General features: G+C 57.3%; 1 protein-coding gene across 1 annotated transcript in view; it reads right to left on the bottom strand.

Moving 5' to 3' along the window:
* The window catches only part of LOC130580206 (transducin-like enhancer protein 2), a 16,104-nt gene that overhangs the window by 2,465 nt on the left and 2,175 nt on the right, over window positions 1-11,464 (bottom strand). Inside the window, exons 4-14 of the mRNA XM_057377559.1 lie at window positions 11,305-11,349; window positions 9,471-9,533; window positions 9,207-9,281; window positions 8,431-8,602; window positions 5,888-5,904; window positions 4,562-4,654; window positions 4,209-4,253; window positions 2,431-2,562; window positions 1,027-1,168; window positions 442-590; window positions 215-293 (exon numbers count right to left, since the gene is read on the bottom strand). Coding sequence (XP_057233542.1) covers window positions 215-293; window positions 442-590; window positions 1,027-1,168; window positions 2,431-2,562; window positions 4,209-4,253; window positions 4,562-4,654; window positions 5,888-5,904; window positions 8,431-8,602; window positions 9,207-9,281; window positions 9,471-9,533; window positions 11,305-11,349 — 1,012 coding nt within the window. The remainder of the gene's footprint in view (window positions 1-214; window positions 294-441; window positions 591-1,026; window positions 1,169-2,430; window positions 2,563-4,208; window positions 4,254-4,561; window positions 4,655-5,887; window positions 5,905-8,430; window positions 8,603-9,206; window positions 9,282-9,470; window positions 9,534-11,304; window positions 11,350-11,464) is intronic.

Below are 11,464 nucleotides of genomic sequence, written 5' to 3'. Positions count from 1 at the left end.
GGCTCAGCCCCTCACCATGGAAAAGGGGACATTGCTGTCACCCAGCTCAGCCCCTCACCCCAGGGAAGGGGACACTCCTGTCACCCCATTCAGCTTCTCACCCTGGGGGACACTCCTGTCACCCAGCTCAGCCCCTCACCATGGAAAAGGGGACWCTSCTGTCACCCTGCTTAGCCCCTYACCCTCCCTGCAGCCCCGGGGTGTGCAGCCACTTACGGCTTCCCCCCGGCGATGGTGGCGAGCGAGGAGGAGAGGCTGGAGGCYCTCAGGTGGGGGTGTGACTCGAACGCCATCTGCACGAAGGGAAGGACACGTCAGGAGCCGAGCAGAGGCTCTGGAAGAGAGCCCTTCCCATGGCTGCACCCCTATTTCAAGCCCCAGATGATGCCCAGGGGACAGGGAGCAYGGCCAGCACACCTGGGCTCTCCCTGGCCAACTTACCACAGGCGAGCGGCCGTAGAGCACAGCACTGCTGACCTGGGGTGACAGATGGATGCCCATGTAGAGCCCGGGGGCCGGCAACTCCCCGTGGGGCACGGTGGCCAGGGAGGACGGGAAGGGGCTGGAGGAGCTCAGGGGGCTGCGGAGAGCTGCACGAGGAGAGAGCCGCGTCTTGGCCCTGCCCCACGGGCGCGAGCGAGCGTCACCCGGGGGGGACGGGGACACCTGGTGACCCCCTCCGACCCCCAGAGCCAAGCCCTGAAGTGCCCAGCTTCACCCAGACCCACCAGAGTGACAGATAAAAACAGATATAAACAGGTAAAAACAGGTAATAACAGGTAAAAAACAGGTTAAAAACAGATAAAACCCCTGTGGCACCCTCCCTGAGCACCACCCCGGGCAGGTCTGAGCCCCCCAGGTTCAGGGTGTGTGGCAATGGCAGTGGTTCTCCTCTCGGTCTGATTTTGGGGGGCAGAACGGCCCTGCCAGCCCTGCTGGTAGCCCTGCTGGTGGCCCTGCTAGTGGTCCTGCTGGTGGCCGACAATGTCCCTCTGTCGCACCCCCKCCCTGTCCCCGGACACTCACTGACRCTGTCGGTGCTGGGAGCCTTGGCCGGTGGTGGCCGGAGCGGGGTGGCCGAGCTGGGGCCGGGGCCGGGCGTGAGGGAGTCCCGGGGTGGCGAGGAAGAGGAGGGCTTGGAGGTTGGAGCGCTGGCCACGGAGTCGGTCTGTGCGGGAAAGGGAAAAGAGCAACTTGAGCTGTGGGACTGGGGCGGGGACAGCCCTGCCCTACCCCACAGAGGGGCAGAAACCTCAAAATTCTGCAGGATGGAAGGGTTTGGAGCTCGGGACAGCCCTGCCCGACCCCACAGACGGGCAGAAACCCCAAAATCCTGCAGGAGCCCGGGACAGCCCTGCCCGGCCCCACAGAGGGGAAGAAACCTCAAAATCCTGCAGGATGGAAGAGTTTAGAGCTCGGGACAGCCCTGCACAGCCCCACAGAGGGGCCAAAAACCTCAAATTCCTGCAGGATGGAAGGAGCCCGGGATGCACCGCTCCCAGACAGAGCCGGACACGGACCGGCCATGCAGGGCTTGTCCCTCTCCTCTCCTTTGCCTCTTGCACATCCCCTTACAGGTATGAACGCCCCATGCAAGTTCCGGGTCACCCCAAAATGCCACAGCCCTGCAGAGACCCCCCGGGCACATCTGCTACTCCCTGGAGCAAAATTCCTCCTGCACCAAGGGGGCACCCCCATCCCCAGTTTGGAACCATCCCCAGTTTGGATGCCCAGCATGAACTGGCCTCTCCACTCCCACAGCTTCTTCATCCTTTGCTTTTATTTTTTTTTTCTTCCCTCTCCTATTTCTTCTGCTTTCTTTTTTTTTTCTCTCTGTCTGGGGATTTTGTCGACACCGGCAAAGGAGAGGAGAGGGAAAAAAAAAAAAAATTAATAACAGAGAAAAGCTACGTGCTGTGCTGGCAGATTGCTCAGGGCGCTTTGTCTGCTCTAATCCGATTGTGCCGGGGAGCTGCTGCTCGCTCTGCCCGCAGCCCCCAGCTGGCTCCTGACCCCGCATGGGGGGGACATATCACTCGGTCCCTGCGGTGGTTGGGAGGCCAAAGAGTGGCAGAGAACATCCCTCCCCCTTCCCACATGCTGATGTTTCAATCTGAGCGCTGGACTGGCGGTTGGCAAGGAAGGAGGAGGAAAAAAAAAAAAAAAAAAAAAAAAAAAGGAAAAAAAAAAAAAAAAAAAAAAAAGGAAAAAAAATCGATTGCTATGAGCAGCTCTGGGGGAATCCTGCAGGCATGGAGAGCACTGCAGAGCCTGTCCTCTGCCCCACCCCGAGGGCACGGACCGCTGCCCACCATGGGGACAAACCACCGGCGTTTCTCTGCCTGTTTTGCGCTGCAGCAGACCGGTCACGCGGAGAAATTCGGGGTCATTTTTGGTCCCCATATCCCTCCCTGAACCCAAACCGCCTACCGGGCTCTGCTCCTTGGGCTGGAGGGGCGTGGGGCTCCTGCTGGAYGCCGGGCTCTCGGGCAGCTCCCGGCGGGACGGGGCCAGGCGGTGGCTGGGCGAGTGGACAGGGCTGCCSGGCACCGAGGTGGGGTCCTGGGGGAAAAACAGGGATGTGGGAGCAGGAACTCCACTGTGCATGATGGAGACCCTGGGGAGCCACCCAGCCACGCTCAGGGGTCTCTGTTCTGCTCCCCCGGATGGGAAACAGCCTCGGTTTTCCTCTTGGAACAAAATGAGAGGTGACAGCAGGTTCAGGGGACACTGGTGGCCATGGATGCCTTCACAGGGAGGGATGGGATCAGCACACACAGGTCACCCCTCAGCTCCTGCCCTCCTCCATCACTCAGCCAGGTGATTTTTCACCACCATCAAGACACCGAGTGACTTTTGTCAGGGTCATTTCCTGCAGAATTCCTGCTGTTCTTCCTTCCAGGGCTTGTATTTTTCCAGGAAGTAGCACGAGTGAAAAAGACCTCATGCTTTTCCTTCCACCCTCCCTTCCAGGAAAGGAACAGCTATGTCCCCAAAAACATCAACTCTTCCAAGAACAGTTGAGGCTGGCATTGAGTTCTGCCACAAGTGAGGGAAGGTTTTCCTCTTGGAACAAAATGAGAGGTGACAGCAGGTTCAGGGGACACGGGTGGCCATGGATGCCTTCACAGGGAGGGATGGGATCAGCACACACAGGTCACTCCTCAGCTCCTGGGCTCCTGTAATCACTCAGCCAGGTGTGTGATTTTTCACCACCACAATGACACCAATAATGAGCAGCTTTCRTCAGGGTCATTTCCTGCAGAATTCCTGCTGCTCTTCCTTCCAGGGCTTGTATTTTCCAGGAAGTGGCACAGGTCAAAAAGACCTCACGCCTTTCCTTCCCCCCTCTCTTCCAGGAGAGGAACAGTTATGTCCCCAAAAACATCAACTCTTCCAAGAACAGTTGARGGTGACATCGAGTTCTGCCACGTGTCAGGGAAGSTTGTGGCAGTCCCACTGCAAAGGACTGGAATTCTGAATTTTTGAACTTCAGAAAGGCTGAATCCCCTGCACTGAGACACAGCCACAGGTGTNCCCCCTCTCTTCCAGGAGAGGAACAGTTATGTCCCCAAAAACATCAACTCTTCCAAGAACAGTTGAGGGTGACATCGAGTTCTGCCACGTGTCAGGGAAGSTTGTGGCAGTCCCACTGCAAAGGACTGGAATTCTGAATTTTTGAACTTCAGAAAGGCTGAATCCCCTGCACTGAGACACAGCCACAGGTGTGCTAAAATCGACACTGCTCCAGGGCCAGCGGGGCAGGAGTTGGGCTCAGGGCTGGGGGGTGGCAGGGCAAGGAGGGGCTGAGAGGATCCTGCCACCTCCTGCCACCTTCTGCCACCTCCTGCCACCCTCTGCCACCTCCAGCCACCCCCTGCCACCTCCAGCCACCCCCTGCCACCTCCTGCCATCCTCTGCCACCTCCAGGCCAGCTCCCCAGAGCTCTCATCCCACCTTATCAGCCTCCCCATATGGTTTGCTGCAGCCCAGGGGCTGAAAGGGGATTGTGAGGCAGAGCCAAGCCTGTGGCTGGCAAARCTGAGCCCCRGCTGGCACAGCCTGCCCAGAGCAGTGGAATCAGCCTTGGTTGGCACTGGAGCAGGGCTGAGTGTCCTGGCTGGCCTGAAGAACCCCAAAACTCGGGAACCAGAGTCCTAAACCCAACGAGCTCAAACAGGACACCTCATCAGGCTCCAAAGGCTTACCTCGTCCACCACCAGGTTGTAATCACTCTTGTCCCCATCGCTGTCCTGCAAGAAGGACAAACCCAGAAGGGCTCAGTGAGGACAGGGAGAGGCTGGACCGGGCTCTGTGCTCAGCCCCAGCATCCCAGACAGCAGAGAGACCCATTTTCTCCAGGTCATCACTCCTCATGGACCAACACCAACCACCAGCTCTCCTGCTGGCAGCCACCCTGGCACACTGAGGAGCCTCCCTGGGGCTCTTTGTTTGGTTTTCCTCGCTCACAGACCCCCATCCCTCCGCATCAGGGCAGGCAGGGGCTCTCCAGGTCCTGGCTCTCTGGTCCTACCCCAACCCCAGCCCGTGGTGCACTCACAGAATGCTCGGGCGGATCCTTCTCCTCCCGTTTGCGCTTCAGCCCCGTCCGCTCCTCCTCCTGCASGCTCTCGGCGGGGGAAGAAGAAACGCTCTGGACCAGAGGGGGAGAAGGAAATTGTGTGAGCCACGGTGAGGGTAGACAGCCACCCCTCACCTCCCAGTGACCCCCTTCTCCCTGGTCCTGGAGGGCAGAACCCCAAAACCAAGAGCAGAGTGAGGTGTATCCCCAGAACCACCGGTGAGAGATCCATCCCTGCAGAAACAACGAGCCAGGGAGGAGCAGAAAACCCCCAAGGAGGTGTTTACTTCACCTTCACCCTGCCCCGAGGGTTGGGAAGCAGAATTRGGGTCAGCCAGGATGAAGATGCCTTCCCCAGGCGCTGCTGGCAGCTGCAGGGCTGTCACCCATCCCCTGGCAGCCCCACACGCAGGATAACGCAGCCAAAAATGGATGAAAATGCCTCAACCTGGGGTTTTCTGAGGCCGAGTGCAGCCAAAAACTGATGGAAATGCCGAATCCCGGGGCTCCCTTCAGCTGAGTGCTGCCAGAATGTGATGGAAATGCCCCATCCCAGGGCTCTCTGAAGCTGAGTGCAGCCAGGAAGGGATGGAAATGCCCCATTCTGGGGTTTCCTGAGGCTGAGTGGAGCCACAAATGGATGGAAATGCCCCAACCCCGGGCTCCCTGCGGCTGAGTGGAACCAGAATGTGATGGAAATGCCCCATCCCGGCGCTCCCTGAGGCTGGCTGCTCCAAGATCAACAGTTCTGATGCAGAACCGGGGGGCAGGAAGGATGCTCCCGGTGCCACCACGGCTGGAGGAGGTGCCTGGGCAGTCATGGGACCGCAAACGGCTCCTCTGCCTCCTCCTCTCCCACCTGACTGCGGGCCCAGGATCAATGCCGACCGTTCCCGGTGGAAAAGCTCGGGTTAACTCTTCCTTTCCCTGCCTGGACTGAGAGAGCTGAGGCTGTGGATGCTGCAGAGCCACTCTGGAGCAYGGAAAAGGAGTCAGAGCTCTGGGATCGGGGGGATTGTAAAAAGGAGGGGGCAGCCGAGAGCTCTGAGAGCGGCTCMGAACGATTCCTAAACTGGAAACTCCTTGAAAAGGACGGAGCTGGTTATTTYGGGAGCAGCCCTTGATCTTTAGCTCCTTGCATCAGCAAAGACTGAATTGAGGTGGCCCAGAACCTTCAGTTACAAAACCCTGGTGCAAACACAGCCCACCCAGAGCTCACCCAGCACCCCAATCCCTCCCCAGGAGGCAGTGCCAGCTTGGGGCACATGGAGATGTCACCAGGGCCACTTTCCTGTCACAACTTACCCGGCTTGGGGTGCGTTCTGGGGCCAGGCAGCAGCAGGGAGAGCGTCCCAGGGCCGTGTCAGAGCAGAGGGGAGGAGAGGAAACGGTTGTTAATGCCCAGCCTGTGCCCCACACATGCAGGCAGGAAGGAGAGAGGGGGCACAGCAGGGCAAGGCAGGAGGCACAGGCTTAAAAACCAAACAAATAAAACAAATTAAAAAAAAAAAACAAACCGACACCTGATTCCCAACTTTGCCCACCTGAAGCATGGATTCTCCGCTGTCTAAGGGGAGGTCAGCACACTGGTGCCTCTCAGGGAAATCTCTCTCCTCCCAAGGAATTACCCAGCTTTGCAATCTCTCCCCCAGACATGAAAGCAGGAGGAGATGAGCTGGCCAGGGCCAGCTGAGATGCYCTGTGTCACACCCATCCTATTTCCTCAGGGAGATGTGCCTAAAAGCCCTGCTGGGAAACCCTCTGAGAGTTTTGTGTGGGCACAGCAGAGCAGGTCCCTGAGCCCAGGGAAGAACTGCCAGGCTTTTACTGCAAATCCAAGCAGAAAATGTTGCTTTTGTTTGGTTTTTTTTTTTGTGGTTTTGTTTTTTGTTTTTTTGGGGTTTTTTTCACAAGGCTGTGGGCTGAGGTTTAGCAACCCTCCCTGGCTGATTTTTGCTCCTGAAGATCTACCAGCATTCGGAGAGAACTGGAGATGCCACCAGGGTCACTGCTGGCAAAAAGGGGAAGGCAGGGATGGGTAGCTGAGGGAATCTCAGGCACTGCTCTGAGTGTGGARGGGCACCACTTTCTGCCATCAGCCCTGCACCCTGGCTCAGCTTGATTCACACCAGCTTTGCAGAGCACTGAGGATTAACCCCACACAGATGGAGCATTTCAATCCCCCGTTCTTTTTCTTTTTTTTTTTCCTTTTTTCTCTTTTTTTTTTTTTAAAGAATGGCCCTCACCACAGCCAGACACCCAGACTGAGAGAAATTCTGTCTGGACGTGTGGGCTGTTCAGGCTCTGAGGGTTAGGCAGCCTCAGCACAACCTCTGTGCTTTTTTTCTCTCCCTGGACTCTGTTTTCCTCCTTGGTACCGGATCTGAACCACAGACAGCTGTGAGCAGAGGGGCAGAGCTGCCACCCACAGCTTCCTGCTGCTCTTTTCACCACCCTGAAACCTCACAAGCCAAGCCAGACCCTGAGAACCCACAGCAAACCCCAGCCAGAGCCCGGCTCTGCTGCTGCTCTCAGGTCCTGACCCAAYGGTGCTTCAGTCAGGGGAGTCTGCGGAGAAATATCGCTCCTGCTAAATTTGGCTGCTGCTAAATTTTGGCAATTTCCATCCCCTAGAGCTGCCCTGAGCCTCTCTCCTCATCCCAGCCTCCTCACTCCATGCCTGCACTCTGAAAAGGTGACTCGAGCTCAGGGCTCAGCCCCTCCTTTGTGCAGCAACAGGCAAAGCTGGGCAGCGTCACCCAGGGCTGCCAGCAGCATTCAGAGCACTGATTTAACGGTGATTAAATATTGATGATGTTTGGAAGGCACTCTGTGATCCTGACAGGAGGAGGCACCCATATGGACTAGGAATTAGTGTAATTTACACGGCACAGCACACGCAGTGAGGCTCCGATTTCTAAATTCCTTGCCCCAGGCCTGTGGCTGTCACAGTTTCTGCCGGGGGCTTGCAACAGAATTTCCCCTAAATGTCTCAGCTTTGGGTTGCAACAGAATTTCCCCCCAAAAGATTCACTTTGGGTTGCAACTATTTTCTCTAAATGTCTCAGGTTTGGGTTGCAATAGAATTTTCCCCTAAATGTCTCAGCTTTGGGTTGCAATAGAATTTTCCCTAAAAGATTAGGCTTTGGGTTGCAATTATTTTCCCTAAATGTCTCAGCTTTGGGTTGCAACTATTTTCCCTAAATGTCTCAGCTTTGGGTTGCAATACAATTTTCCCTAAAAGATTAGGCTTTGGGTTGCAATTATTTTCTCTAAATGTCTCAGGTTTGGGTTGCAATAGAATTTTCCCCCCAAAAGTCTCAGGTTTGGGTTGCAACAGAATTTTCCCTAAATGTCTCAGCTTTGGGTTGCAACAGAATTTTCCCTAAAAGGTTAGGCTTTGGGTTGCAACTATTTTCTCTAAATGTCTCAGGTTTGGGTTGCAACAAAGGTTGGTTGTATTTTCCCTAAAAGTCAGCTTTGGGTATCAGATCTTGGTGTAAATCCTGCTGTAAATAGAAAGGGGTTTTTTTGTGGTGAGGACCTCCCAGAGGTGCTTCCTCACACATTTGGGGACCTCCCAGAGGTGCTGCCTCACACATTTGGGGACCCTCACGCACTGGGAACGCCCAGGGGAGCAGGGAGAGCGATGTGAGTGCACAGACAGAGCCAGGGCTGCACACACAGCATCACTGCAGAGCAGCAGCTCCCGGGTCAGAAATGCAGGCAGCCTCCTGGGGCTGCAGGCATTCCATGAGCCGGATTCGCCATCCCCGGGGATGCAGCAGAGAGGCGGAGCAGGCAGCAGCATCCCCGCACACGCTTTAACGGGTTAACCCAGCCCTTACCTCTGTTGTCCCCATCCTGGGCCACTCTGTCCTCCCTGGTGGCCAGCTGAGCCATCAGTGCCCCCGAGAGGGCCAGGAGCCCCGCGGCGCCGCTGGCCCCGCTCAGGCTGGAGGGGTGGGGGGCCAGCGGGAGGGGGGATGCGTGCTGGGAGAGCTGCTGAAGCTGCTGCTGCTGCTGCTGAAAGAGAAAGAGCACACGGTCCTGGAGGCGGAGGAGGCGGCCGCGGGCACGGGCGGACCCGCCCGGGCTGCGATTCGAAGCGCGATGGGATGAGATGGGGATGGGGATGGGGAGGGGGCAGCGCAGGTCACACCCCCACCCCTTCCACCCACGGGCTCCAAGGGTAAAACGGGCTCAGCAGAGCTTTTATTCTCTCTCTAGACTGGGTTTTTCTCCTTTTCTCCCTTCTACCCGTGAGCCACTCCCTGCTGCAGACACGACCCCAACACGCAGCAGAGCCCAGGTCACAGCTCTGCCCAGTTCTGCTCATAAATCTCCATAAATCTCCATCACCTGCAGGTGAGCATTCCCCTCCACTCGACAAATTCACCTTCAAAACWGCACTCCAGTTTGGCATGTAAGTGCTTTTGAATAAAATACCAGAAAATTAAGTTTCCGCAGACGGAAATGCAAAATTCTGGATCTATGTGGAGAATTGTCAGGTCTGACACCTTCAGGACACAAATCCCTTCACCACAACGGGCTCATCAAAGCAGTAAAAATCCTGACCTCCCCCAGCAGCGCAGGGCCCAAAGTGCCAGGCAGTGCAGCTCACCCCGACGATGCTGTTGAGCTCTCCCATGGTCACCTGCTTGGCCCGTTCCACCGCCTGCAGGACCTGCTGCTGGTGCTGGGGAYGAAGAGCAGGGGTTGGTCACGCTTTGCTCCAGGCTGGAGGGAGCTGCACAGCTCCTTCTCCCACTCCTCCACCCCAGATTTTCCTCCCCCAAACCTCCCGTTGCTCAGGCCGGGCTTTGATTCACCCCTTCCCAAGAAGTCGGAGCAGTTTGATGTTCATCCCCTGCCTCCTCCTCCTCACCTCCTGCGTCAGGAAGGGRATCATCTGGGCACAAATGGCACTCAGCCTCTTGACAATCTCTGCCTGCAAGAGGAAKMGRKTATCACCGGGGATGGAGGGCTYTGAACCCCATCCTTTYKCCCTCCAGCATCCTGCAAACACTCAGCCTCGGGCGGAGGAGCTCAACTCTCCCCACCCGCGCCCTCTCRGCGGAAATTCTCCCGCTGCCTCTGCATCCATCCCTGCTGGGATTTCCCGAGCTGCTGCCAAGGGAGGGCTSTGCCCGGGGCTGTTGGACCCCCTTAGGCTGCCAGGCACATGGGAGGGAACCCACGCCTAAATCCCTCGGTGGAGCCCGGCCAAGGCAAGCTCAGAGCTGTCAGTCCTTGCGCCGTCAGCCCAGCTGGTTTCGCTGAGCCCAAACCCACCCCGGCTCTGCCGTGGCCAGCGGGCAGGGATGGAGGGAAGCCGAGCCACAGGAGCTGGCAGCGGGCCCTCCCCGTGCCTTCCCTTCCCAAARAAACAGCTCACAGCCAGGGCAGAGCAAAAGGGATGCAGAACTCCCACGGATCCGCCCGTCTTGGCACGGCAACAACAAATCCCGCAAGGTTCCGCTGGTGGTACTGCCCTGAGCCGGAGCAGGGACCCCATTCCCATCCCCATCGAGCCCCAGGACAGCTGGCATCCCCCTACACCCCCAGACCTGCCCTCTGCCCACARGGGAATGCAGAAAACCCGATGAATCCTCTGAGGAGAGGCGCTGTGGTTGCAGCCAAACCCACACCCCGGCCGCGTTCCCAGCAGGGCAAGCGGCRCTTCCGAGGAAAAGAAAGGGGCTGTGACTTCCAGCGCAGCCTCTCCGAGAGAAAACCCACACCTCCCGGGGATAATTTGATTCCCCCTCCCGCTGCAAATCCACCCTGGCACTGGCTGCTCTGCTCGGAAAGGGTTTTATCATCTCAGGTTTCTGACAATCCCCGCCGGTGTCGCAGAGGTCAAACCAGGCTGGGAGCCAAGGGAGAACAAAGGGAACATTTTACCTGCCGTGCCCCACACCCACCAGCACCCTGGGCTCACATTAGCCACTGCCACGATGCCCACAGAGCCAGAGACYCCTCTCTTCCAGCCCTGGCTCCCAATTTTCAACCACTTGGCCACCACCAGGGCAGAGTCCCCGGCCCCACATGGCTCCGGCCACTCCAAATTCCCACTCCCACCGGACCTTGGAGGGTGTGAGGGTGGCAGGAATGTTCTCGTGGTCTCCACCACGCTCCCTGCTAACAAAAGGAGCAAACTCGGAGGGGCTGAGCCAGCTGGAGGGATATGGCAGTTGACTTGCCACTTTGTCAGGCATTGGTCCAAACTAATTTCCCTGGCAGAGAGCCCACGATGACTAGATTGATAAATCTGAAGAGGGAAAGCAAATTAACGCTGGAACAAAAGGGGAACCAGGGAAGGGTGAAAACACTCCTCTGGCTTTGGGAAAGGAAAAGGGGATTAAGGAAAAAAAAAAATAAAAGAAAGACAATCCATTTGCCTCTGGGCTCTAGCTCCTGCTGTTTCCTCCACATCCCTCCTTCAGCTGGGGCCCCAGGGTAGCACTGCAGGGAGGCACCAGGGCTCACAGCAGGGCTCTGAGTGGTTCATCTTTGGGATGGCAGGGATGGGGAACCCGGTAACACCCTGACAACTGCTGGATCCCTTTGCAAGCCAAAAGTCCCTCACAGAGCTGTGCCACATCTCCCGTTCCATTACAGCTCCTCGGGCTCATGGGAGAGCATTTTCCAATCAATTCTCCAGCCTTGGTTTCTTCCCCACCCTCCCCTGCTGCCGGCCCGGCCCCCACTGCACTCACCTGCTTGTGCATTTCAATGTTCAGGCCRTAGGACATCTCGTAGTACTGAGAGAAAAATCACAGCACAGCCTGGTCAGGAGCTGTCCAGAGCAGCTGGGCCAGGAGGAGCCCGGGGTTTGGTGGGCTCCAGCCCCCGAAAAAGGGCTGAGACCCCAGGGCA

This window comes from Malurus melanocephalus, unplaced genomic scaffold (genome assembly GCF_030028575.1).
Source record: "Malurus melanocephalus ecotype Western Australia unplaced genomic scaffold, MMel_1.1 scaffold_318, whole genome shotgun sequence".
In the NCBI taxonomy this organism is placed as follows: Eukaryota; Metazoa; Chordata; class Aves; order Passeriformes; family Maluridae; genus Malurus; species Malurus melanocephalus.
The sequence above is the reverse complement of the archived record's forward strand: the minus strand, read 5'-3'. Positions and strand labels throughout refer to the sequence as shown.